The following is a 25,950-nucleotide window of genomic DNA, read 5'->3' as shown; positions in this document are numbered from 1 at the left end:
TTGATTAAAAACTAATCAATGTCTATTCTACTACATTTTTCCAGGTAGAACCCCTAGACTGCTTGCTCCAATTTTAATAAGGATTCTAATAATCAAAGATCAAACATTCACAATCGTCTGTACATCAAATCATGCTTCTGTGCGGTGCAGGGAATTAACCCAGCTCCAGCATGGGCAGGTTGATGGCAAATAAAGGTTAGCCTAACCTGCCAAGCGTTTTTGTTGTTACCGAGGCAGGCCCGGCAGGTGAGGTGATTTAGATTCCGATTGGTTGTATCCAGTCACGTGATGGAACCTGTAGGGTATAAAAGAAAGGTGCTTACCGGGATTCGGGTTCTTCGGCGAAAGTCATCAGCGGAGAAGGTCTGCGGCAGAAGAGAGGAGCACCGGCATGGACGTCCTTCAATGGATGCGGAACTCCGCCAGCGATGATGATCTTCGTTGGCTTCTACCGAACAAAGGAAGTGATGGATGACGCGGATGTGACGTCGGAGGAGGTGGCCAGCGTGATGGAACGGGAGGCGAAGCCGAATCAACTTCAAGCAACTAGGAGGCGGATCCTGCGCGGAAAGAAGAGAGCTGTCACAGCTAAGAAGATTCCGGCGAAGAAGCCAGCGAAGAGGAGCGCCGCAGCCCAGCAGCACACAGCAGGAGGATGGCCATCGATTTCACCACCACGACAAGAAGCAAGAGAAGACTTTCCTGTGAGGTCTGGCACACCAAGAGGGAGGTAGTGGTTCCTGGGGCACTTAGTCAGACTGTGTTGCAAGTGGGTCTAACTACATAAGAGCTGTAACCACCGCTCAGGAATCACTGCCCTCCACATCTACAGCCCCATCGACAGCATATCCAGGACCAGCGCCAACAGCACAGTCGGAGGAGGCAACACAAGGCAAGGATGTCGCGAGTGCGTTAGGTAATGTACAGCTACTAACTTTTAGAGAGGCGATTAACTCGATCTCGTCATTAATTAATAATATAGCTCCTGCAAATAATTCAGGTTTAAAAGTACCTGAAGTATACTTAAAAAATGCAGTAATATGTATCACTACACCATTGGGCCTACATCTGTCAGCCAATGTAAAGGAAAAAATTGTAAAAGGGGAATACATGGACATTTTGTCTTTAATTCCATCAGCCAATGATTTTACAAATAAAGCAGATAAAGAGGAAGACAGAAGGAGACCTATGGTTCGTACGTTCACAAATTGGTTGCAAGACTTTTGTATCTATGGCAATGTAATGACTGAGAAAAAAACACAACTTGGACCACAATTGTTTAAACATATTGACATTATCCTTGAAGCTTACAAAAGTTATGGGGGATTATCATGGTATTTCTATGACGACAGATTTAGACAAAAAATGTCAGTCCACCCAGAAGTCACTTGGGGAAAGAAAGATGTAGATCTTTGGTTAGGAATGTTAGCTCCTTTACAGTTATTTACTGATTCAGCGTCTTCAATGGGCTATGGCGCATTTTTTGAAGGGCAGTGAAGTGTAGGTACTTGGCCTCAAAGTTGGATAGACACAGAACTTACAAAAAAATTGTGTTACTAGAACTATTTCCTATAGTGGTGGCAGTAGAAATTTGGGGTCACATACTAGCAAATAAAAGAATACTTTTTAGAACAGATAATTTGGGAGTTGTTCAAATTATAAATAACTTATCTTCAAAGTCCTTGCTGGTTCTTAAAGGGATCCTGTCATCAGAAAACATGTTTTTTTCAAAACGCATCAGACAATAGTGCTGCTCCAGCAGACTTCTGCACTGAAATCCATTTCTCAAAAGAGCAAACAGATTTTTTTATATTCAATTTTGAAATCTGACATGGGGCTAGACATTTTGTCAATTTCCCAGCTGCCCCTGGTCATGTGACTTGTGTCTGCACTTTAGGAGAGAAATGCTTTCTGGCAGGCTGCTGTTTTTCCTTCTCAATGTAACTGAATGTGTCTCAGTGGGACATGGGTTTTTACTATTGAGTGTTGTTCTTAGATCTACCAGCAAGCTGTTATCTTGTGTTAGGGAGCTGCTATCTGGTTACCTTCCCACTGTTCTTTTGTTTGGCTGCTGGGGGGGGAAGGGAGGGGGGTGATATTACTCCAACTTGCAGTACAGCAGTAAAGAGTGATTGAAGTTTATCAGAGCACAAGTCACATGACTTGGGGCAGCTGGGAAATTGACAATATGTCTAGCCCCATGTCAGATTTCAAAATTCAATATAAAAAAATCTGTTTGCTCTTTTGAGAAATGGATTTCAGAGCAGAATTCTGCTGGAGCAGCACTATTAACTAATTCATTTTGAAAAAAAAAGAAGTTTTTTCCCATGACAGTATCTTTTGAGGCATTTAGTGAGACTAGAGAAAGGGAACGGAAGCGCAAGGAACGGCATGTCCAGAGTATCTTTGGGATTTGGTTTGGTGAAACTTAAGGAAGCAGTGATTAATTCGTTGTCCGTGAAGACTTTATCGCAATATATATCTGACTGGAAGACTTGGGATCAGAATCTGAATTATTTTTGTATTTCTTGTTAAAACACATGGAATATCAGAATAGTGTCGCCACTTTAAAAAGGAGAGTTGCTGGAATATCATTCTTTCTGAAACTTATGGGTAGGATGGACTTTACTAAAACATACATAGTAAAACAGATTCTAAAAGGTTTAACCAGAAAAAACAAATCTGTTGATACAAGGAAACCCATTACTATTGAGTTGTTAAATGAATTGATAAATGTTTTACCTGAAGTTGCCGTGAATGCTTATGAATGTATATTGTTTAGAGCTCTATTTATACTTGCCTTTTTTGCAGCATTGAGGGTAAGCGAAGTTGTTGCCCCATCCAAAATAAAAACGGGGTCTACAGGTTGAGGATTTAACCATTGTTGAAGGGAAATTGAAAATAGTGGTGAACAACTCCAAGACTGACAAGAAGGCAAAAGGTTGGATCTCATGGCTAGGCCCTTTGGGCAATAATATCTTATGCCCAATTAAAGCTTTTAGAGAGTTTGCAGCCATCAGGCCAAAAGTCACAGGTCCATTTTTCTTCACCAGGATGGTAAATTTGTTTCGAGATATCAATTTGCCAGCATGCAGAAAATGTGCTTACTTAAATTGGCCATTCCTACTGAAGGCTTCAAGACACATTCATTTCGTATTGGGGCGGCTCTGCAGGCGGCTCTGTTGGGATTCAATGAAAACACCATCAAAACAATAGGTCGTTGGGAATCTGCTAGATACAAACTGTATGTTCGATCAAATATGGTTTAAAATGTTGTATTTCTATTTTAGGCCCTACGATCAAGATCTGGATGCTCGGACATTCGTTTATTTTTTGGGCAAAAAACAGAGCAGGCAGCAGATCATATGGAGTCAATTTGAGTTTGGACTGTCAAAAATACAAGATATTATGGATGGGTATCAGAGGTCTAAGGTGGAATGATCTAATTTCAGTTTTATTGCAAATGCTTGTTAGATGGGGTTACCCAGATGTAGTACATATTCATCTTGGTGGAAATGATATTGGAAAAGACAGAACTGTTGATTTAATAAATCAAATGAAAAGAGATCTTTCGCAAATTCGGGCAATGATGGAAGATGTGATCAGTATTTGGTCAGAAATTGTTCCAAGATTGGTTTGGTTTTCACCAGAAAAGAAGCTGCTTGAGAAATGCAGAAGAAAAGTAAACCATTGTGTGAGCAAATTTGCGAAAACTCTCAATATTATTGTGTTTAGACACTTTGATTTGGAACCAATTGAGATTGGTCTATATAGACCTGACGGAGTTCACCTGTCAGACATATGATATCTCTAACAATGGTTTGCAGACGGCACTGGAGAAAGCACTATTTATTGGAGGGGTGTCAACCGCAGTTAGAGGTTTATAACGCGCTTGACATGGCGGCCATAACAAATAAATATGGCATGGATATTATAATTTTCTAAGTTTTTCAATAGTCATATGGCAGCCTGCTGGGTATGAGCAGAGGCTGCCTGGTTTTCGGATATCAAAGTATGGATAACTTTTATTTAAAATTACACTGTAATGTTTAAAATGCTAATAAACAGTGCTGCGGCCAACCCTCCAACCAAAAAATGTGTTCCTGGTGTCATGTGCAATTATTTTCTATATATATGTATGGTTATATATTAAAGTACATCATACCTTGCCCATGCTTTTTTGCTTTTGTTCTGGTTTTTAACTTTTTGCTGGCATTTTTCTCCATCCTTCTATTTTGCCACCGCATTTATTGCTCCTGTGCTCTTCTTCTTCATCCAGAAAGTTGAGTATGAATTATAGTGAGCAGGGGAAGGCGGTATCCTTGGTAGGATGGGGATAACCATGACTTTAGTATAACTCAACATTTGCTGATTTCTCTTATTCATAACAATACCACTGGGTTTTTTTTCTAAATTGATGATTTTATTTTACATTTCAGATGATTTTTTAACAATGTATACTAAAGAAAATCTCATTACTTAGTATACTTTTTATAATAAAAGAAATATTACATTTTCAAACACCACTAGCACCCAAAAGGCTTTAACTACATTGACACCCAATTATTAGAAAAATTTAGATGTACTGACTGCAATTTTTGTCTCTTTTTTTTCTCATGAATAAAAGTAATGAAGTAGCTCCTAAAATGAATACAGGAGCAATCTTCAGAATCCCATTGGTCATCAGCTGCATGAAGGGTGTATTACATGCCAAAAGAAAACTGAACCCGAAAAGGTCTTTTCAAAAGAGGTATGGTTTTTTTTCAGAGTGCGATCAAAATCGTTTTTCCATAAAATTGTTGTTGTTTTTGTTTTTTAATAAAGTGTTTTTTCAACACCTGACATGATAGTCATTGAGCCAGTATCACACCACACCTCTAAAAATTGGTTTCCAATTTTTGCCATAAGTCAAGTGTACAATCGCAAAGTTTTACACTGAAAAGAGAGTACAATTTTTTCCCCAGAAGAGTCCCAAGATACATAGGTTGGTCTTACAAAGTGTCTTCCAATACATATGGCAAAATGGCGGCATAAGGCACAAGAAGGCACTACCCATGGCCACAATGATATGTAGCACAGCCAAAGCAATACAAGTTCATATACTGCTGCTCATGAGTCTGGACCCACTGTTGGAATTGGTAAGCTGTTGGCTGAGGATGAACATATACAGTGGAATACTGTTAGAAGTGATACATAGCTAAGACATAAAGAGAACTGACGAAATATATTCCAGATAAGCTTTATTGTCCTACCAGTCATGATGGATGGCATTCTAGTATCATCTTTTTTGAATATTATTCTAACATCCAAGTACAGTAGCCGGTATGTATGCATGTTCACTGAGAGTCATGATAATGGATGATTACTGTGCTCCATCTTGAATACTTGTACAGGTATGGGATTGTTATTCAAAAACCCATAATCCAGAATGCTCCGAATTACTATAATTAATAATAATTAATTAATTAATTAAACTATTGGATTTAATTAACATTTAGATTCATTCTAAGTAGACTTACTGTATGAAGAACCAAATTAGAGAGATCCTTATACGGAAAACCCCAGGCACCAAGCATTCTGGATAATAAGTCTGTACCTGTATTTGTTTAATGATGTCAGGATTGACCACAATCCTGCTTGTCGAATCTGACCTGCTTTGCGGAAAATTCACGAAACAGCCAAAATTCGACAAAATGCATGGAAGTCTACGGGCAACAACATTTTTTTAAAACGACAAAAAAAAATTTATGCGCAACAATGTTTTGGACGCGCAAGAAATTTTTGCAGTGAAGCTTGCCGAAACGTTTCACTCATCACTATGCATGAGATACAGTATGTCTGCTAAAAAACCTGTATTAGCATTGTTTCAAGGGTAAGCAAACACAGCGATTGGTAACTGAACTAGTCTGTTTATTGCTGTACTACCATGTACTGTATGGTATTTTATTAAAAAAATCTCAGTAATAAATTATAGTTGTTATTAAAATACATGGGTGTTTTTGCTATTTCTCTTCCAACAATAGTTTTCAGAAGTGTTTATCTTGCTTTCTTGTGTCTAAATATATAGAATTAACCTCTTTAAATGGGCACGTGTGTATCATTATCTGGTAATGTGGTCGTTTGTGAATCCATAATGCTTGGCCTGAGTAAAGCTCACCAAATATAGGAAAATCTGTTCATTTGGTATAATTTGACCATCCCTTAGATGGGTCAGATTGGGCTGATTCAATCATTTGGCACCCAGTCTCATGGAGACCTGTTGGTAGAATATACATTGATGTGTTGTCTGGGATTTTCTACTCTGCCCAATAGATATCTGGGAATTTTTGGCAAGGTATTGGTCAGGCATTATGTTGTAAAGTCCCTGTACATGGGCCAATAAGCTGCCAACAAAGTCCGGTTGGCTGAAAAAGCCATACTGGTATTTTATATTTATTCATTAGTTCATTTCTTCTGTTTGAATTAAAAATTCATGAATTTGAGGGAGTTGTCGGGGGCGTGGCCAGCATGAGTTAGAGGGAAGACGTACTTTTCTGCTGCTCCCGCTATTATCCTGAAATTACCCTGCAATATTGTGCCCTTTTGGACTATAACTACAGCTGACCTACTGCCTGTACTACTCTGGTCATCGAGGGTGAGCTATGAGGCGATTAAGGCGTCTACAAGCACCTCCAAAGCGAAAGAGCTCAAAGACGCTACGCGTCTCCAAAATGGCGCCGACTCTATCAAGGAGACCCCGCAGTCTGCTGGTAAGGTGAGCGGCACTAAATCTACGCTTAGTGTTTCGGCGGCCAAGAAACTGGAGGCCTTCACACATGACCCTGCTGTGGGTAAAGCAGACTGTCTGCCTACAGACCCGACTGATGCGCCAGCTAGTCCCTCCTCTATGGCTTCCCCGCAAACGCCATCTGTACCCTGTGATGCAGAGCCGTCTCTATCGGAGCTGATGCAATTTATGAGGCAAAACCATGAGGCTTCTGGTGGATAAGATGGATGGGCTCATATCTGACTTTGCGATTGTTAAACAAGACCTCTCTAAGTTGCGTGACCGCACCTCGGAAGCGGAACGTAGAATTGGGGAATTGGAGGATGCCACTGGCCCTTTGCAAACAAACATGGCGGGCGCAACAAAGCACATACAATTGTTGGAGGCCAAGACCGACGATCTTGAAAATCGCCTGAGGCGAAATAATATTCGTTTGGTGGGAGTACCTGAGGGGGCCGAGGGGACTACCCCAGAGACATTTGTTGAGCAATTCCTTCTCTCGCAATTTGGCGATAAAGTATTTTCGACTATGCTGTTGGTTGAACGAGTTCATAGGATACCGGCCAGACCATTGCCACCAGGAGCTGGGCATAGGCCGCTGATAGCACGCTTGCTGAATTACAGGGATCGAGATGCCGCACTGAGGGAGGCGCGAACCAAGGAGCTATGTTTCCAAAATGCCACCATCTCCCTGTACCCGGATTTCTCAACGGAGGTGAGAAAACAGAGGGCCAAGTTTACCGATGTAAAGAGGAGACTACAGAAGATGAATCTCAAGTATGCCATGCTCTTCCCGGCTAAGCTGCGTGTTGTTCATATGGGAAAAGCGTCCTTCTTTGTGACTCCGCAACAAGTGTCAGAATGGCTTGATTCGATTCCTGATCTTCGCAGACACACTGGAGCTACATCTGGCCAGAGTGACTAGGAGCGACTTCTATCATTTTTCGCAATGTTGCGGGTATTTTCCCTTTAGTGGTTTGTTGGACGTATCACCACAATATTTCCGTTTACAGGTTCGGACTTACTTTGGGGAGCGTTAAGGGCTCCACAACTATGGCACATGCTTCTGGGAGCGGTATGTTTAAAAGTATTGAACTGTTCATTTGACTTTACCTTTGCACTTCACTGCTGTTCACATTTGAGCTATAGGCTCGGTCCTGGAATTTCCCCAGGCTATATAGAGTTTGATTAGTTAGGGATCCAGTTAAGCTGAACCCAAGTAGGGGATATGGGTTTAAAGCAGGGAGGGCAGAAGGGTAGTTTAGTTCGGTGGGTATTGTTTTATGACAACTGTAAATGGTCCGAATGTGGGTTGACCAATTTTTTCACAAAATCTGACATGACAGGATTACTTGATCTCCTGAAATATTTGGGACTTGAATATCACTATGGCGAATAAGTTGCAATTTCTTAGCTGGAATGTGAGGGGCTTACGGGATAAAATCAAACGATCATTAGTGTTCAATTTTTTAAAGAAACACCCACATGATATCGTAATACTTCAGGAAACACATATGACACATGACAAAATTCTGTCTCTCAGACGTTCCTGGCTCAGTAATACATATCATGCGTGTTACTCGAACTATACAAGAGGGGTATCTATAATGGTTAGAAGGGGGCTGGCATTCCAACCGGTTGAAGTCAAAACTGACCCTAAAGGTAGATTTGTTTATGTGCATGCCAAAATAGAGAATACTGAGTTGCTAATAGTAGGGATGTACCTGCCCCCTCCGTTTACTCTGGAACTACTGGCAGAATGTTTTGCATCGCTATCTAAATTTCCTACTCTCCCGGTAATTTGTATGGGGGATTTCAACTGTGTTTTAGATGCTAACTTGGATAAGCTTTCTACCACTTCAATGTCAGGTTCACGGTTTTCCCAGCGTTTTCAACAATTTTTAGCAGCACTTGGGCTGGTGGATGTCTGGAGGGCCAAGCACCCGACCATGATACAGTACACCTGTTATTCAGCTACACATAGTGCAATGTCCCGAATTGATCTGGCTTTGGTGTCTTCAGATATCCTTCCGCTCACACGACACGTGCAAATCTTACCCCGTGGGATATCTGATCACTCCCCCCTCTCTCTGGCCGTATCTATGGTTTCCCAGTCCAACAAACCATGGAGAATGCAGCCTTATTGGCTTAAACTCCCAGACGTGGCCACGGGGCTACCCCAAGCGATAGAGGACTATTGGTCATTTAACGAGCATACGGCTTCTCCCTCTAGTGAGTGGGATGCAATGAAAGCTTACTTGAGGGGTTTGGTTAAGTCCAGAGTCAGTACCTGGGAAAAGAAAAGGGTAGAAAAGATCTCTGCTCTAGAAACAAGTTCGGCCGCTGCTGAATCACTATATACTCAACACCCCACCAATGAGAATCGGGACATTTGGTTACTTAAAACTCGGGAATATCAGGAGTGTTTGAGACAGCAAGCACATAAAAGTATATTATACACTAAACATAAAGTTGCTCAGTTTGGGGACAAAACTGGACACCTTTTGGCATTGCTGTGCAGGGAGATTTCACCATCTACAGCAATTTTGAGCATTTGTAAACGGGATGGTGTCCAGGTGACTGATACTCAGGAAATTAACGTCACATTTCGAACTTATTTCTCGGATGCCTATGCGTCCAAGGTAACATATTCGGAATCAGAACTCCACACTTATTTGGATGGGGTGTGCTTCCCCACTTTGTCGGCTACAGATAGAGACCTTCTGGACAGTGCAATAACTGAACAGGAAATTGAAGATGCGATAAGTACATTCCCTTCTGGTAAGGCACCGGGTACTGATGGGATCCCCATAGAGGTATATAAGCAATATAAAGAAACTATGATTGCTAGACTGAAAGGTTGTTATGATCATGCTTTGTCTACCACCTCCTTGCCTCAATCCATGACGGAGGCCCTTATAGCACTAATTCCTAAAAAAGGGAAGGACCCCACACAATGTGAATCTTATCGTCCGATATCTCTGTTAAATTGTGATATAAAAATATTGGCAAAAATTCTGGCCCTCAGACTTAATAAGGTTATTCTTACATTAGTACATGGGGACCAGACAGGATTCATGCCGGGCAGGGCAACCACTATAAATATCCGAAGACTTTACACAAATTTACAAATGCCTCACGTGAATGCTGGAAAAAGAGTTGTCCTGTCTTTGGATGCTGCAAAGGCATTCGATTCGATTGAATGGGAATTTCTGTGGGAGACTCTTAATAGATTTGGCTTTGGGAAGCAGTTTATATCCTGGGTGCAATTGCTCTATAACAGCCCAAAAGCTAGGGTATGCACGAATAACCGAGTTTCAGAACCCTTCCTGCTTGAAAGGGCACGAGGCAGGGCTGTCCGATGTCCCCGGGTCTGTTTGCCCTAGCTATAGAGGTGTTAGCTATTATAATTAGGACGGACGCGAACATTGTGGGCTGCAAGTATAATGGCATAGAAGAGAAAATTGCACTCTATGCTGATGATATGTTGTTGTTTTTAGCCGACCCAGCAGATTCACTGGTGCAGTTGTTGCATGTCATCAACACCTATGGCACTTTTTCTGGTTTGTTGATTAATTGGGGTAAGTCCCACATATTTCCGTTGGATGCCTCTGCCCCTCATCACCAAATGCCCAATCAACCCTTGCAATGGGTAGAGAGCTTTCAGTATTTAGGCATTCGCTTTGCGAAAAAACAAACCCACTACTTAAAAGATGACCTAGAACCGGTGCTTTCCAGAATTGGTAGTCAAATGAAGGCATGGAGATCCCTTCCTCTGTCACCACCGGGCAGGATAGCCATTTGTAAAATGATTTTCCTTCCCCAACTTTTGTACATATTCGCGAACTCCCCAATTTATATACCCAAAAGGATTTTTGCACGCCTAGATTCTGAGACTAAAGCTTTTATTTGGGCAGGCAAGCGTAGTAGGCTGGCATACACTGTACTACAACTCCCCGCTATGGAGGGAGGCCTAGCTCTACCTGAGTGGAGGTCCTACTATCTGGCCTGGCAATTACAACATTTTTTGCCTTGGATCAGGGGGATCTGACTGATGCTTCCTATAAAATATTACGCACTTGCTGGGGTAACGAGGCAGTACCTCTACTGATTTTTCTAGAAGCAGCAAACAATTTTGCCCTCCTGCTCCCAATCATTAAAACGCTCCTCAAAATATGGCAGGTGTCACATACACTTATACAGTACCAGGGGATCTCACCCAATACCTCTCTGTGGGAAAATGAGCGGCTTCCCCATCTGAACACTACCACATTACAGGAATACTGGCACCCGCAAGCTCTCCAAATAATAGATGATTTGTTTATTGAGGGAGTATTCAAATCCTTTCCGCAAATGCAGGCTGATTATGGGGTTACATCTAAGGCATGGTTGCAGTACTACCAGCTTAACCATGCGATCAAGGCGCAATGGCCAGTCTCACCTGTTAAAATTGTTAAATCACCGGTTGAAAATATATTGGACTACCTGGTCACTATATGTAGAACTCATCCTTTGGCATGGATTTACTCCGTTCTATTTAAGAATAAGAAGCACACGCCCAGTAATGCTAGGACTAAATGGGAAAGTACTGTTCCTGATTTGGAGGATGAGGATTGGGAGGAGGCACTGGAAGCCCCTAGCTTAGTGTCATTTAATGTTAGGAGTAGATTCTCACAAACACTTATCTTACATCAGGCATACATTACCCCTACTCGTCTGTATAAAGCGAAATTAAGACCAGATGATTGCTATCCGAAATGTCAATTGCCTGGTGCAAATTTTTTTCATTTGCTGTGGACTTCTCCTACTGTAGCACTATTCTGGGTTCGTGTTTGTGAAATTCTCACCGAAATCACTGAGCTGCAGGTTACTGCCACACCTCGATTATGCTTGCTGGAAATAGTATCACATCTTACTAAGTCACATTCTATGCTTATTCTTTTACGGGAAACACTGTTTCTTGCCCAAAAATGTATTGCTCTAAAATGGCTTGCAGGGGAACCCCCTCTTATAGCAATGTGGACAAATTTGGTACAGGAACATCTCACATTGGCTCAACTGGTGTACATGCAAAGGGAAAACCCAGGCAAATTTGAGCTTGTATGGCAACCCTGGTTGGACTCTCCAATGTATAAGAATTGTAACCCCTGAACCGGCTAAACTGTAACTTGTCCTTTGCAACCTTCTACTGCTTGAATATGTAGTGTTGTGATTTCTGTGCTTGTCAGACTGTTGGGAGGCATTCTAATGCTTATTGATATTACCCACGACTGCTTGATATGTATTATTTTTTTTTTTTTTTTTTTTTTTTGCTTCTTATTTCTGTATTTGACATGTTTGTTGAAAACAATAAAAATGATTTTAAAAAAAACCCACGTAGCAAGAAATGAATTATTCACAAAGTGGGAAGGGTAAGCAGGAGCTAATAATGAGAAAAGCCAAAAAGCTACTGTCCTTTTATGGGCATATTCAGTTGTTATTGCTTTTAGCAATAAAATGTGTTTCGTATATGTCTGTATGTCGCCTGCAGGACGAATGCTTCTGCTTATTGGTAATTAAAAGGGAAGTGACATCATGATGAAAAACTGGTCAACCCTGTGACCTTTCCCTTAAAGGCGACTCAATGATAGTGAAAAGCTCTTTAGATAATGTGCATTATCAAGCTTTATACTGCTCGAAGGTTTACGTTCTAGTGGCTCAATAACTATTTTCAGAGCTGTTTATTATCACTAATGGGATCTGCACATTAAGCTTGGCTGTACCACTTGCTTTCAAGCACGGTTACAAAAGGTCACATTTTTCAAGCACATTCATTGAGGGATTAAGCCATTTTCATATTAACTCAAGTTGCATCAGTTATCTAGAAATTAACTAAGTATGTTCTTGTAGCCTTTGTTGTAAAGGAGAAAAAAACTGTATAATTGACAAAAAAACAGAGGGAATTCAGCACTATAAAATATATTTGCTGTCCATCAGACACAAAAAGAAAAAAGTGTTTGAAATGAAAAATTAATTGCCACTTTAGTCTCGCTCTCTTTCCTCTTTCAGGGTGCCTGGTGTAAAATTTGTAATTAACTTTTCAATCATTTTCTCATTTATTCTGGTACCTGGGAATGAATTTATCGGCTGAAAATAGACTTATAGTTCTCCTAAGAGGGTTCGGGGGAAGGAAAAAAAAAAAAGATTAGAGGATTCATCCTGGAACGACGGATTCTTTGGGAATAAAGAGAGAAGTCAGTCTTTTTGACTTCTCGCTGAAAATCTAACACAGGGAAATCTTCAGAGGAAAAACTTTTCCCCTGCAATTGGGGTTTTGGGAAACTTTGATACAATTAAAAGAAAATTAAAATCAAATGTGTTTGCTGAGTATAATTAATGTGCAACAAAGTTCATCCTAACTAAGGGTGATTAGGCACGATACTGAGATAATTGCATTTCCTGACACTTTGATCCACAGTTATGGAATGACGCATTTCACGCATGGCCTTGTATTGCTTTTCAATGAGAAGTATGATGGTCCATTTATCGGAATGCTATGGGGATAATGGGGAGGCTATGGGTGTAATGTATATGAACTTTGCCCAGGTCTGGTAACCCATAGCAACTAATCAACAGGAGGGACCTTTTACTAACTCTTGAAAATTAGGCATCTAATTGGTTGCTATAGGTTACTAGACCTGGTCAGCCTTTGTCCTTTTAGCAGTTCTCTAGTCTTTGGGCCTTTTTGCATATATGGGACAATGGATTCCTCTCCTATGCACTGGGCCTTCATTAGACAAATTGATAAGACAGCAGTTCGGGGGCTGTGATGTTTATCATTGTTATTTTACATTGTGTATTTGAGTGCATTTGATCCATTTGCAACATCCCCTTGTGTTGATTTTAACGAGGAAATGAAGGTTTTACTCTGTAAATCATCCATGCCCAGAGTCTATTCCCTTATCCGTTATCTGATGGATCTGATATTTTTTATTGCCTCTGCCTCATGTTTTGAGTAAAATACTGAGTGGTTAGTTATGAAAAATAGAAAACCTGAGAGTATTGTATTCTTTGCTGCTGTTCCATGAATTATGTATGAGGTTACAACAAGTGTATTTTATGATCGCACAAGTGCCTGAGAGCTTTATTAGAAAATGATTCCCATGCCGTCATCTACTCCAAACATTTTCCTTAAGGAGCATCTTGTTTGAGATTGAAAGCAACTTTGCATTTCATCTTCAAAACGCGACATATGTTGTTTTCTTTTCTACTATATCCACATTTTGGACCTGTTGATGGCAATACACTGGAAAATGCACAATCAATCAGCCTAACACCGTCATAGTTAAATTTCACAGGCCAAGTAATGACTTTAATATTTACTAACTTGTAAGACTTTAAAGGGGTGTTATTGAAATTATAAAGTGTATTTTGTGGTTTATTAATATTGTACTGCTATAGGATCTGTTATCTAGAATGCTCAAGACATGTGTTTTGAGGATAAAGGATGTTTCCCTAACTTGGATCTCCATACCTTAAACCATTTTAAAATATTTTTTTTATTAATTAAATAAACCCAATAGTCTGGTTTTGCTTTAAGGATTCATTTTATCTTTAAATTAATAAGGTACCCGAATAACGGGTTTCAGGATTATGTATCCCATACCTGTGCCTAATTTTTTTCTCATTATTTTTTTTTTTCCTATCATTGTTTTAAAAATGTATTCAACTAAAGTTTTACAGGGAGACTTTTCATTCTCTGTAATAAAAGCCGTAAGCAGAATATATTGTGCAAATGTAGAAGATTTATTCAACTAAAGTTTTGCATGGACACCCAATGTTTTCTGTAATGAAATCCCTAAACAGAATATGCAAAATCCAGACTAATGTAAAAAAAAAGTTTCTGCAATGTAATTTGAATTTAAAATTTTATTGCACGTTGTTTAAGGCCTGTTTGTAGATGAATGTATTTATGTCACACAAGAATGGCTTAGTGAACACATTTTATAACATACATGTTGCACACTATGGGGCCGATTCACTAAGGGTCGAATATTGAGAGTTAATTAACCCTCGATATTCAACTAGGAATTAAAATCCTTCGACTTCGAATATCGAAGTCGAAGGATTTAGCGCAGATAGTTCGATCGAACGATCGAAGGATAATTCCTTCGATCGAACGATAAAATCCTTTGAATGTAACGATTCGAAGGATTTTAATTCAACGATCGAAGGAATATCCTTCGATCAAAAAAAGTTAGCCAAGACTATGGGGACCTTCCCCATAGGCTAACATTGACTTCGGTAGCTTTTAGATGGCGAACTAGGGGGTCGAAGTTTTTTTTAAAGAGACAGTACTTCGACTATCGAATGGTCGAATAGTCGAACGATTGTTACTACAAATCCTTTGATTCGAAGTCGTAGTGGAAGGTCGAAGTAGCCCATTCGATGGTCGAAGTTTTTTTACTTCGAATCCTTCACTCGAAGTTAGTGAATCGGCCCCTATATATTTCACTGATAAAATGAATATGTTTACAGTAGGGTTGTTATCTGTCTGGTTTTCTGAAGGGCATTCCTGGTGAAAACTACCTTTCCAGATTTCCAAATTATCAGCCAATTGGCCCACCAACATCACTGGCACGCCCATGAACATCATCAACACCCCCTGACATCATCTTCCTGCCCCCAGTGTCATAGGTCCAGCCCCCAGCCCAGGCTTAGTAGGGGCAGTAGGTGGTAACCCTTCTAAACAGCCATACAGCCTTTGCTCACAAAGAGACATTTTTTTTTTGCACAAAAGGAATAATTGTTCACAATGTGCACATTTTTTCTGTTGACAACTTTCATTACAATTCCCTTTTAGTCTTTCCAAGGTCTGGAATATTTATTTCTACACATGTATAGGAGTGTGTGTAGGCATTGCCTTACTTTATTTTGCATTCCATTGTGTTTGTCTTACAGCAGGGAAAGCCTACAAAAACTAAGTGGCATAAAGAATGAGTACGCTGAAGCCCAACTCCAAGATCTCATTAAACGCATGCGAGAAAGGACAAGCCACTATAAGGAAAAGCTAACAGATCCAGATATATCTTCAGCTGAACCAAGTCCAACAGCAAGTAATTTTCATATAGAGTCCTGGATAATAGCATTGTATAGTCTTCAGCCTGTTAGCATAATAACATATTTATTTGATGGTTCCAAGAGCAGAATATATTAGAACTACAGTAATGGCAAACACAGCAATGTCAGGATTTTGCCCCAAATAACTCCCTGTCTCTCTGACTGCTATCAATGGGAATCACATGAAAAATGGCAGCACTGGTGCTTTTTGTATGAAAAGAAGGTATTTGACATGACCAATAGGGGGAGAAGGGCATGGGAAAGTGCTGTATAAACATGTCAGCACCATATTAATATGAACAAATTAACAGACTAATACTGTAAGTCTATGGGGGTTATTTACTAAACTCCGAATGCAAAAATCACGAAAAATGTGTGATTTTTTTTTTTATAAAATCTGACTTTTAAAAAAATCACCAATTTTTTGAAATTTATTAAACCACGAGGATGGAAAAGCCAGAATCAGAAAATCTGGCATCTCAGACCTGTCGAGGTTGCATATAATTCAATGGGAGAAGTCCCAATGATTTTTTGATGTGCGCTGGGTTTCGTGCAATACCCCAAAGTTTTCGGAGTTTTCGGATGAAAAATCCAAAAAAATTGTGAAAATCTGATTTTTTCCAGCAAATTTTCAGGAAAATTTAATAATAAATAAGCGTAAAAAAATTTGAGGGCATTTGATCGGAGTTTGTAGCAAAAAATATTGAGAATATAATATTACCAGAGGAAAGGAGACCTTGTCAGAAGAGCAACATATTTTGCTGTAAGTAAAGCAAACCTGGAAAGATATAGTACATATCGCACCTAACCACACATATAGCTATATGTACATAAAGGAGGCTATTTATTAGAGTCTGAATGCCAAAAACTCGAAAAATTTGAGCTTCTTTTTACTTGAATTTTTCGTGATTTATTATACCCGAATCCGAAAATACTTAATCTCCAAACTGTTTGGGTCCTGTAGAAGTCAAATGCAAAGGTCCCATTTCAAATTTGAAGATATCATGGTCTGCACTGAGTTTCGGCCAAAAATCTGAAAAATTCGGGGGGTTTGAAGATTTCACGAAAAATTTAAGCTTTTTGGGCATAAAACCCAAAAAATTACTTTTTTTCCACAATCAAGTTTTTTTCAATGATAAATAAGTTTATATTGTGGATTATAGTTGGAATTGTTTTTTACTTGAAAAATCAGATATATCGGATTTTAATAAATAACCCCCTTTATGTAATTGTTTTCGACCATGCATCATCATGTTGTGCATGGAGTGGCAATCCTTTCTTTTCAACAACAACATTATGAGGGTTATTTCTGAAAATTCATATATGTGTAATTTTAATAAAATAAATAAATGGGACTAAGTTTGCCCAGGAGCAGAAACCCGCAGCAACCAATAAGATTTTAAACCGGTGACCAGTAAATGCTACCTGCTAATATGGTTGTTATGGGTTACTGCTCCTGGGCAAACTTAGTGCCTTTTATTACATAACCCCAAAGTATTTTAAAAGAGTGACAATATAATGTATTGTTGCCCTGCATTGGTAAAATGGGTATGTTTGCTTCAGAAATACTATAGTTTATATAAACAAGATGCTGTAAAGCCGTGGGGGCAGCCATTCAAGCACAGAATACACAGTAGATAACAGATAAGCTCTGAAGAATCCCATTGTATACTACAATTATCGGTTATCTGTAGTGATGGGCGAATTTGCGCCGTTTCGCTTCGCCGAAAAATTCGCGAATTTCGCGCGAAACGGCGAAAAATTCGCGAAACGTTTTTGACGCCGGCGCCCGTTTTTTCGACGCCGGCGCCCGTTTTTGACGCCGGCGCCCGTTTTTTCCGCGAATTTCCGCGGGTGTTTCGCTAATTTATTCGCTGGCGGCGAATCGCGCAAATTCGCCGCAAATTCGCGCCTGGCGAATAAATTCGCCCATCACTAGTTATCTGCTGTGTATCCTATGCCTTTTTCTCCTTTTTCAGCTTTGAATGGCTGCCCCCATGGCTAAACTGCAGCTTGTTTATATAAACTATATTAATCTTTCTAAAGCAAACACACCAGTTGTACCAGTGCAGGACAACACTGTACTATATTTTCATTACTTTAAAAGATTTTAATCTATTCCTTTAAGTGCAGTCAGTAAGAAATGCTTGAACAGATGTATATTTCAGAAGTGAATTTTCTATTCTCAGCTCCTGTTAAACCAAAGCCTGCACCTCCACCTCCAATTCCTCCTCCTCCAAAAAAGGAGGAGAAACCGGAGACCAAAGATGAGAAAAAGGCAGAAACAGAGGCGGAAGAAGCAGAGAAGGAGCATTACTGTGACATGCTCTGTTGCAAATTTAAGAGACCCACATTAAAACAGACCTTCCAGAAGTTCAAGCTGCCAAGCTCCATTGATTCCTATACAGGTAGGATGTATGTAAGTATAACATATGAGGGTACTAAGGGAACGACTAACATGGAAGAAGAGTTTGGAGGAGTTTGGTGGAAATAGGTAACAAGTATAAATGAGAGATTTCAGCAAGTCTCAGTAGTGATGGGCGAATTTGCGCCGTTTCGCTTCGCCGAAAAATTCGCGAATTTCGCGAAACGGCGAAAAATTCGCAAAACGGCGCCGGCGTCTCGTTTTTGACGCTGGCGTCCGTTTTTGACGCCGGAGACCGTTTTTCCGACGCCGGCGCCCGTTTTTTACGCCGGCACCCGTTTTTTACGCCGGCGCCCGTTTTTTCGAAAAAAAAATTTTGACGCCGGCGAATTTTTTCCGCGAATTTTCGCGGGCGTTTCGCGAATTTATTCGCCTGACGCGAATCGCGCAAATTCGCCGCGAATTCGCGCCTGGCGAATAAATTCGCCCATCACTAAGTCTCAGTACAAAATGCCCCTTGCTTCTTGATGGCCATTACTTATACAACATCATGTGTAAATGAATCAAAATCTTTAATATAACAGTGGTCTACAAACTATCCATGAGATTATCATGTCCCCATGCTGATTATTTGTGGTTGAATATTATCTGACGGATATCTGACTGGCAGATATCGCTCGGAGAGGTTATAAAATCTCATTGCATGAAGTCTGCATCTTTCCTTATGAATCACTGTATGATCTGATCATTGTCCTTAAGGTCAATTCTGAATCAGCACAATTCCATCTAGTGCTTTTGTTGCCAAAGATCGAGTTTTTAAGATCATATTATCTGACATACTTTTACTAAATGAACAATAGAAATGACAGCGCTAAAAAATAGTGGGATGTTGGCAGCAGGGCTAGTAATCCTACAGCAACCAAACCTTCAAACAGGTGACTGCCTACTAATCGGTGACTATGGGTTACTATTATTCCATACAATAAAATAACCCAAGGTGAACTCCCTGAGTATTTAAAACTCAGACTAGGAAAAATTTTTTTTTTAAATAATTAGGTTTTAAGGATATTATCCCCCTGTTTGGAGACTTGTATATATACACATGGGTAATAGTCTCTGTTTTCTTCCAGATCGTTCCTATTTGCTGTGGCTGCTATTTGTCACTCTCTCCTTCAACTGGAACTGCTGGTTCATTCCAATTCGCTGCGTCTTTCCAATTCAAACGTCCCACAACATCCTGTACTGGATGATCGCAGACTATATATGTGACGCCATTTATCTTATCGACATTTTTGTATTTCAGCCACGTCTGCAGTTTATAAAGGGAGGAGACATTATTGTAAGTGCAACCAATCAAATACGGGGTGGGGGGGATTTCCATGATGAAAAAGTACAGATGAACAGAATTTCTGTCAATGATTCAAGTTTTAGTCCTATGCAAATAACCGAATATTTACTGGCAGTGTCGGACTGACCCACAGGGATACCAGGAAAACTCCCAGTGGGCCCAGTTGTCAGTGGCCCCTCCTGCTTTAAAACATTTGGCCTATTTCATGGCCATTCCCTATTTCTATGAGAACAAAGAGACTAAATAGACTGAATAATAGATTAGAGTATATAAAGAAAAGAGACTAGCAGAATAAAGGTTACGCGAGGAGAGGAATCTAAGATTTTTGGGTGGGCCCCTGGTGTCCCAGTCCGATACTGTTTGGTGACCTGACCACATAACAAGACAGCTGCAAAGCAGCCATGTTTTTTGTACTTGCAGGTGCTGCAGGCAGAAAGCAAAGCGCAAAAAACATGACTGATTGCAATTGTTTTCTGCAGTGTGCATCCTTTAACATTTACTGAAAATTATAATTTACAACAACAAAAAACTCTTCTTTATTGGGAAATTGAAAATCATTTGCCAGCTGTTCAATATGTTGCCATTCATTTTAATGTTAAACGAGTGCACCTTTTTTAAAATTATTTTTTTTTTTTGTTTGCTTATTTTTTTTTGAAACTGCAAACCTTACTAGGCCCAATTTCTGTTCTGTTCTGTTCTATTATGTCCAGTTGTCTTGGGCACAGTAAATAAGATCTAAGTGCACTTAGTAAACTTTCCTTTTTCCCCCACTAGACTGACAGAAAACAAACAAAGGCAAACTACGGGGAATCTACAAAATTCCGGGTGAGTAAGTGTTTGTTGAACAGACAGAGATATAGTACTCATTTAGTACAATGTTGTTATAGAGGTAGAAAGGTTGCAACAACAGACATTTACAGAACAGATGTACACTGGCAGCACGGTGGTGCAAATAACCAAATATTCATTGGGAATTTATAGGCCCTATTTATAGGCCCATGGACCTTTCTATGCCCCAAATTCAAGGTGCGGGAGATCATCTGTAAGTGTTCATCCACACAATTTATAGCTATATGCAACTGCATACAGTTACAGTTACAGAATACAAAAAATGGAATGCATATATTTTGTGCCCACATTTCCCACAGTCTAGTGCCAATGTATCTATCACTTAGGTGCAGGGGTGTAACTACAGAGGAAGCAGACCTTGTGCCCAAGAGGTATAGGGGCCTTAATTCATATACTATTTCTATAAATATTGGTAAAACAGGTCATTTTGGGAGCTTAAAAAATAATTTGCTGTTGGGCCCAGTAATATCTAGTTATGCCACTGCTTAGGTGTAATGTACCAATCATGCAAGAGATGCCTGTAATTTATAACTGCCATTGACCAGGATTGTCATTGTGCCCAAATGTGTTATACAATTTCTCTTCCGAAACAGCACACAAAAGTTACCTGCCATCTAATCTATGAAGCGGAATTAATGGATTTGATTTCCCTCAATGTTTCTCGTAACCAGAGGCATTCTGCGTAATTCTTCTGTGCCTTACCCTCATTTTGCATTCAGTGCTATGTCGGCAGCAAAATCAACTTTGTATTTGTACCTGGAAACAATGTTTACAACAGGAGACTAATTTTCCAAAAAAAAAATCCAAAATCTGAAAAAGCTTTTAAGGCATTGGCCTGACATGCAGTAACAATAGTCATATGTAATATATGTATATATATAATTGGTTGCTATTGGTTACTGCCCCATGGCAAATGTAGTGCCTTATATTACATAACCCCAATAGAGTTTAAGAAATAATAACATCAGTTATTATCAGAGGGCATAAAAATGCTTTAAAGGGAAACTGTCCTATAAAACACCATTCACTAAAGTGCTTTTGCCAAATTATGCTTAGGTCGCAACTGTTGCACATGCTTTGAAGAATGGCACAAAATGTGCAAATGCAAAGAGCATGTCTATCAGCAGAGTGGCATCTCCTCTTATTAAAGGAGAAGGAATAGCATTTTACACTTGGGGTGCCAAAAGTTATGCATCCCCAAGTGACTACTTTTAGTTACCTGACACCCTGTGATGGTGCTCCTATCAGCAGAAAACAGCACAAGCCCGGGCTTCTTCTAGCAACAACCATGGAGAGATCCTCTTCCTGCTTTAACGAAAAAGCCGACTATTTCTCTCTACTGCGCATGCGTCTGCCCCGGGAAATTTGAAAACCGTTGAAGCAGGAAGAGGATCTCAGGTAAGTAAAAATAGTCATTTGGGGGTGCCTATCTTTTGGCACCCCAATTGTAAAATGCTATTCCTTCTCCTTGCTTTATGCCCACTGGGGTGTAGGGTCTAGGGGTTTTGGCACCTGGACCACTGACTCCCTTGGGTGAATTATCATTGAAATGCATTAGTGATTGGTTATTTATAAGGTCCAGGGCTTGAGTACCAGGGCCCCTTCCCCTGCCTGGGAAGTAAATTGGGGGTGAACACTAGAGTATTCCTTGTTATAGGGGAAGATTAACCCTTCATTCAGCTGGATAAGAAAAAGACTCATCTACAAAACTGTCCTTAAAGCATATCCTGAACTGATATATATATCAAAGTGAGTTGAGAATGACAGAGATACACCCAGAATGTTCATTTCCTTAATGCAAAATAATAACATCCATCAATCCGTATTTGTGTAGCAGCAGCGGAATACCAGTGTCCATGTATTATTTGCATGCTCGCTATGCAAATTCATTAGTGTGGCCGTGTAAGTCTCAATGCATTAATCCATTCATGTATCCAGCATGAACATCCAGCGCAGCAGATGAACAAAATGTCATTTGTTTAATGTCATTGGCGCCTCACACAGTGTTATGTTGTTCCACAGCTTGATGTAGCATCTGTGATCCCATTTGATCTTCTCTACGTAGTCTTTGGCTTCCAACCTGCGTTCAGAGCGAACCGATTGTTAAAGGTACATTTTGGATCTCAGGCCTTGTGTGCTATCAATGAGTATAAAGAGTGGTATACATTTGATTTCCATATGGAAAACATTTGAACCACGTTGCTGTTCAATTTAGCAACAGTATAATTAATGGTAACCTATTATTAGTGACTTTCATGCCAATAAGATATATATATAAAGGGCCCTAAATATTGCTCTAGTCCTAGCTTACAGATAAGGAGGAGTTTAATATATGAAAGGATCAAGTATAAAGAAGAATCTGAGCTAACTAACACACAGCGGGGCCTGGTTTATGGTTCCTTATCTTCCACCACCTGCTGCCGCAAGCTAGCGTATGGGGGGGGCCCAAACCATTTTCACCCACCCATATAAAGAGTTATGGTCATTATTGCAATGGTCAAGTCTATATACCCACAGGGGTCATAAAACTCAAGCAGTGTCTTGCTAAATGGGACTCCCTCTTAATTAATAAACAGCAAACATCAATACCGTGTAACCTACCCCAGCCCAGATATTCCTATCTGATAAACTAGTTAGATATAGGAGTCATGTTTGGACGTATAAGGCAGCCGATACTGTATTATACCTGAAAAGAGCTTATCTGCCAGGGTTTAGGACAAGGAATTGGTGACTTTGCAGCTGGCTGGCTCCAGACCTTAAAGGGGTTAACTTCTATTATGTCATTGATTGGCTTAAAAAGTAACTTTTTAATTGTAATTTTTTCGTTTTTTATAGTTTTTGAATTATTTACTTCTTCTTCTGACTCTTTGTAGCTCTCAAATAGGGGTCACTGACCCCATCTAAACACAAATACTCTGTAAGGCTACAAGTTTATTGTTATTGCTACTTTTTATTACTCATCTTTATGTTTAGACCCTCTCCTATTCATTTTCCTGTCTCTTATTCAACAATGAATGGCTGTTAGGGTAATTTGGACCCTAGCAACCAGATTGCTGAAATTGCTGTTGCTGAATAAACAGCTAAATATCTCAAAAACCACAAATGATAAAAAATTAAAACCACTGCAAATTGTCTTAAAATATCACTCTATACATTATACTAAAATTAATTTAAAGATGAACAACCCTTATTAATTAACAGATTCCTGTAGATTTCTGGTCTTCCAGAACTTTAGATATGGCTGGCTAGCTCCAGACCTTTCCAGACCATAATTAAGAGATTCCTGTTGATTTCTGGCCTGGCTTTTACCATCACCATAACATTTGAATACCATTAGCATGTTTTCAATGTTTCATCCATTTAGTTTAATTCTTAAAAAAATATATGAGCATTGTTGAATGAAAGAGAACATGTCTTCAAAGGGACAAACATAGATTCCTTAACTACTTTTCTTTCTTTCTTCCCAGTATGCTTCATTTTTTGAATTTAATGACCGACTAGAGGCCGTTCTGGAGAAAGCCTATATTTACAGGTGATTTACTGACACATTAGTGTGGAATTCCTAAAGTGCAACATAATCATGAGATCGATTCTGACTGACAAGCTGATATCCAAGCAAAAGAACCCAATGCAATGTACTGTATGTTCCTGATCCCGTCACCAAATGTTTAGGGTTGGTCTTTCCCACCAGGTGACATCATGCGGGACTTGCAGGGCAAGGCTATGCATTGTGGGTGGCTTTTTTGTGCATTCCACCAAACAGAACCACATGAGTTAATAAGACAATTCTTCCCTATGTTGCCTGTATTCCAGCACCACACTGAACCCCTGAACACCTTTGGTCATTCAATATGGTGCCATGGGTACATACAACACAGGGAATAATGGGGTTCATTAATTAGTTCAAAAATAATTTTCCTCTCCTCTACTGATGATGTGAGTATGTATTAGTAGAAGTGTGTATGCCTGTGTTCCAGTGCACATGGGCCAGTGTACATGTATGTTTGAGCAGTTTGTGCATATCTGCATGGGCACCAATCATAGCACACATTTCATTTTTATATATATCATGTAATACAGTACCTTTAGGTTTATTCAAGTTATAGCCCAAATTCAGCTGAAACACAACGCTTCTTAAACATTTTTTTTTACAAGGTTGTCGAGATAAATGAAACAATGTTGTCAAGGGCAATACCAAATTAGGTGAGATGCCCTTAGACTTTTATGGATTTTTTTTCCTTGATGAATATGTTTGAAGCCAGCCCCTTAGATGAATCCACTTTTAATCTCTTTCATTTAAATGGCTGAGCACTATTTTGAATTGGCACCTTCCACTTTGCCCTTCATATTGACAATAATAAATTCATGATGTCTGCCCTGTTGCTCTCTTTTAAATTTGTATCCCTGTAGTTATCCGTGCCGGAGGATCTCAAATGTCAGCAGCGACTGATGGATGTTGACAAAAAGCAAATTATAACATTTTCTGCAACACAGACAGAGCTTAAATATATACAATCAAATCGGATGTCACGTGGGGGAAATGTGGGTTAATTATAAGGGCTAAGAATAGTAGGGATGCACAGAATCCAGGATTCGGTTCGGGATTTTTCAGCAGCAATCGGTTTCGGCCGAATCCTTCTGCCAGGCTGAACTAAATGCGAATACTAATTTGTATATGCAAATTAGGGGCGAGGAGGGAAATCACATGATGCAAATTAGGATTTGTATTTGGTTTGGCCTGGCAGAAGTATTCAGCCGAATCTTTCTCAAAGGATTCGGGGGTTTGGCCGAATCCAAAATAGATTCAGTGCATCTCTAAAGAATAGTAATCATTAACCCCTTTCTTTCTCTGTGTGCAACTGGCCCTTTAGGCTGCAAGTCCTAAAGCGCAGGTACTGACAGTAATAAATAACTCTATTCTGGAATGAATAAGGAAGGTTATATCAAACTATGATGTTTGGCTTTGGTGATCCAGGCATAGGCAATATCTAATGATGCTGCTTCAGGCCCAAATCTCTAAGCAACTAATCCCACCTTGCAAGGAGTCAAAACATCAATGCTGTGTGCAAATGTCACAGCTGACACTTACAGTATGTACATAATGCTTAAGAACAATGGTTCACAATTAGTGGTGACCTCCCTGAGCTTTAATTCACATACATATACACGCTACTCACACACGAGTATGGCTTTTGCTATCAAGACAAAAGGAGGTCCTCCAGTGACTACAGACTATTTAGGTAAAGAAAAATAATAGCAAAAAGCACAGGAGCCCATTAATGACCGCAAGTGCAGTGTACAATGTGTAGTTTCAGCCGCCTTGTTTTTATACCCATAATGCAGTATTTGTTCCTTAATTCCAGCATAATTGCGGCACACACAGTTACAAGTAAGTACAGTAGCGTATGGGATGCAAGTTCCAATTAACATTTTCAAAGTCGGGATTATGTTGCTTCCAAAGCTTGGCGTTAAAATTACATTTGTGCGTGATTCTTTTTTAGAAAGTCTCCTGTGCCTATTGAC

At 39.7% G+C, this 25,950-nt stretch overlaps 1 protein-coding gene across 1 annotated transcript in view; it reads left to right on the top strand.

Annotated features, from left to right (window-relative positions):
* Positions 1 to 2,309: 2,309 nt before the first annotated feature.
* cngb3.L (cyclic nucleotide gated channel beta 3 L homeolog) overlaps positions 2,310 to 25,950 on the top strand; it is a 61,568-nt gene continuing 37,927 nt past the window's right edge. The window contains exons 1-7 of the mRNA XM_041566541.1: positions 2,310 to 4,750; positions 15,707 to 15,861; positions 18,055 to 18,273; positions 19,361 to 19,569; positions 20,353 to 20,403; positions 22,450 to 22,536; positions 23,895 to 23,959. Of these exons, the coding sequence (XP_041422475.1) occupies positions 4,617 to 4,750; positions 15,707 to 15,861; positions 18,055 to 18,273; positions 19,361 to 19,569; positions 20,353 to 20,403; positions 22,450 to 22,536; positions 23,895 to 23,959 (920 nt within the window). The 5' untranslated portion in view covers positions 2,310 to 4,616. The remainder of the gene's footprint in view (positions 4,751 to 15,706; positions 15,862 to 18,054; positions 18,274 to 19,360; positions 19,570 to 20,352; positions 20,404 to 22,449; positions 22,537 to 23,894; positions 23,960 to 25,950) is intronic.

Source organism: Xenopus laevis, chromosome 6L (genome assembly GCF_017654675.1).
Source record: "Xenopus laevis strain J_2021 chromosome 6L, Xenopus_laevis_v10.1, whole genome shotgun sequence".
Taxonomy (NCBI): domain Eukaryota; kingdom Metazoa; phylum Chordata; class Amphibia; order Anura; family Pipidae; genus Xenopus; species Xenopus laevis.
This window is presented reverse-complemented; position numbering and strand designations above follow the sequence as displayed.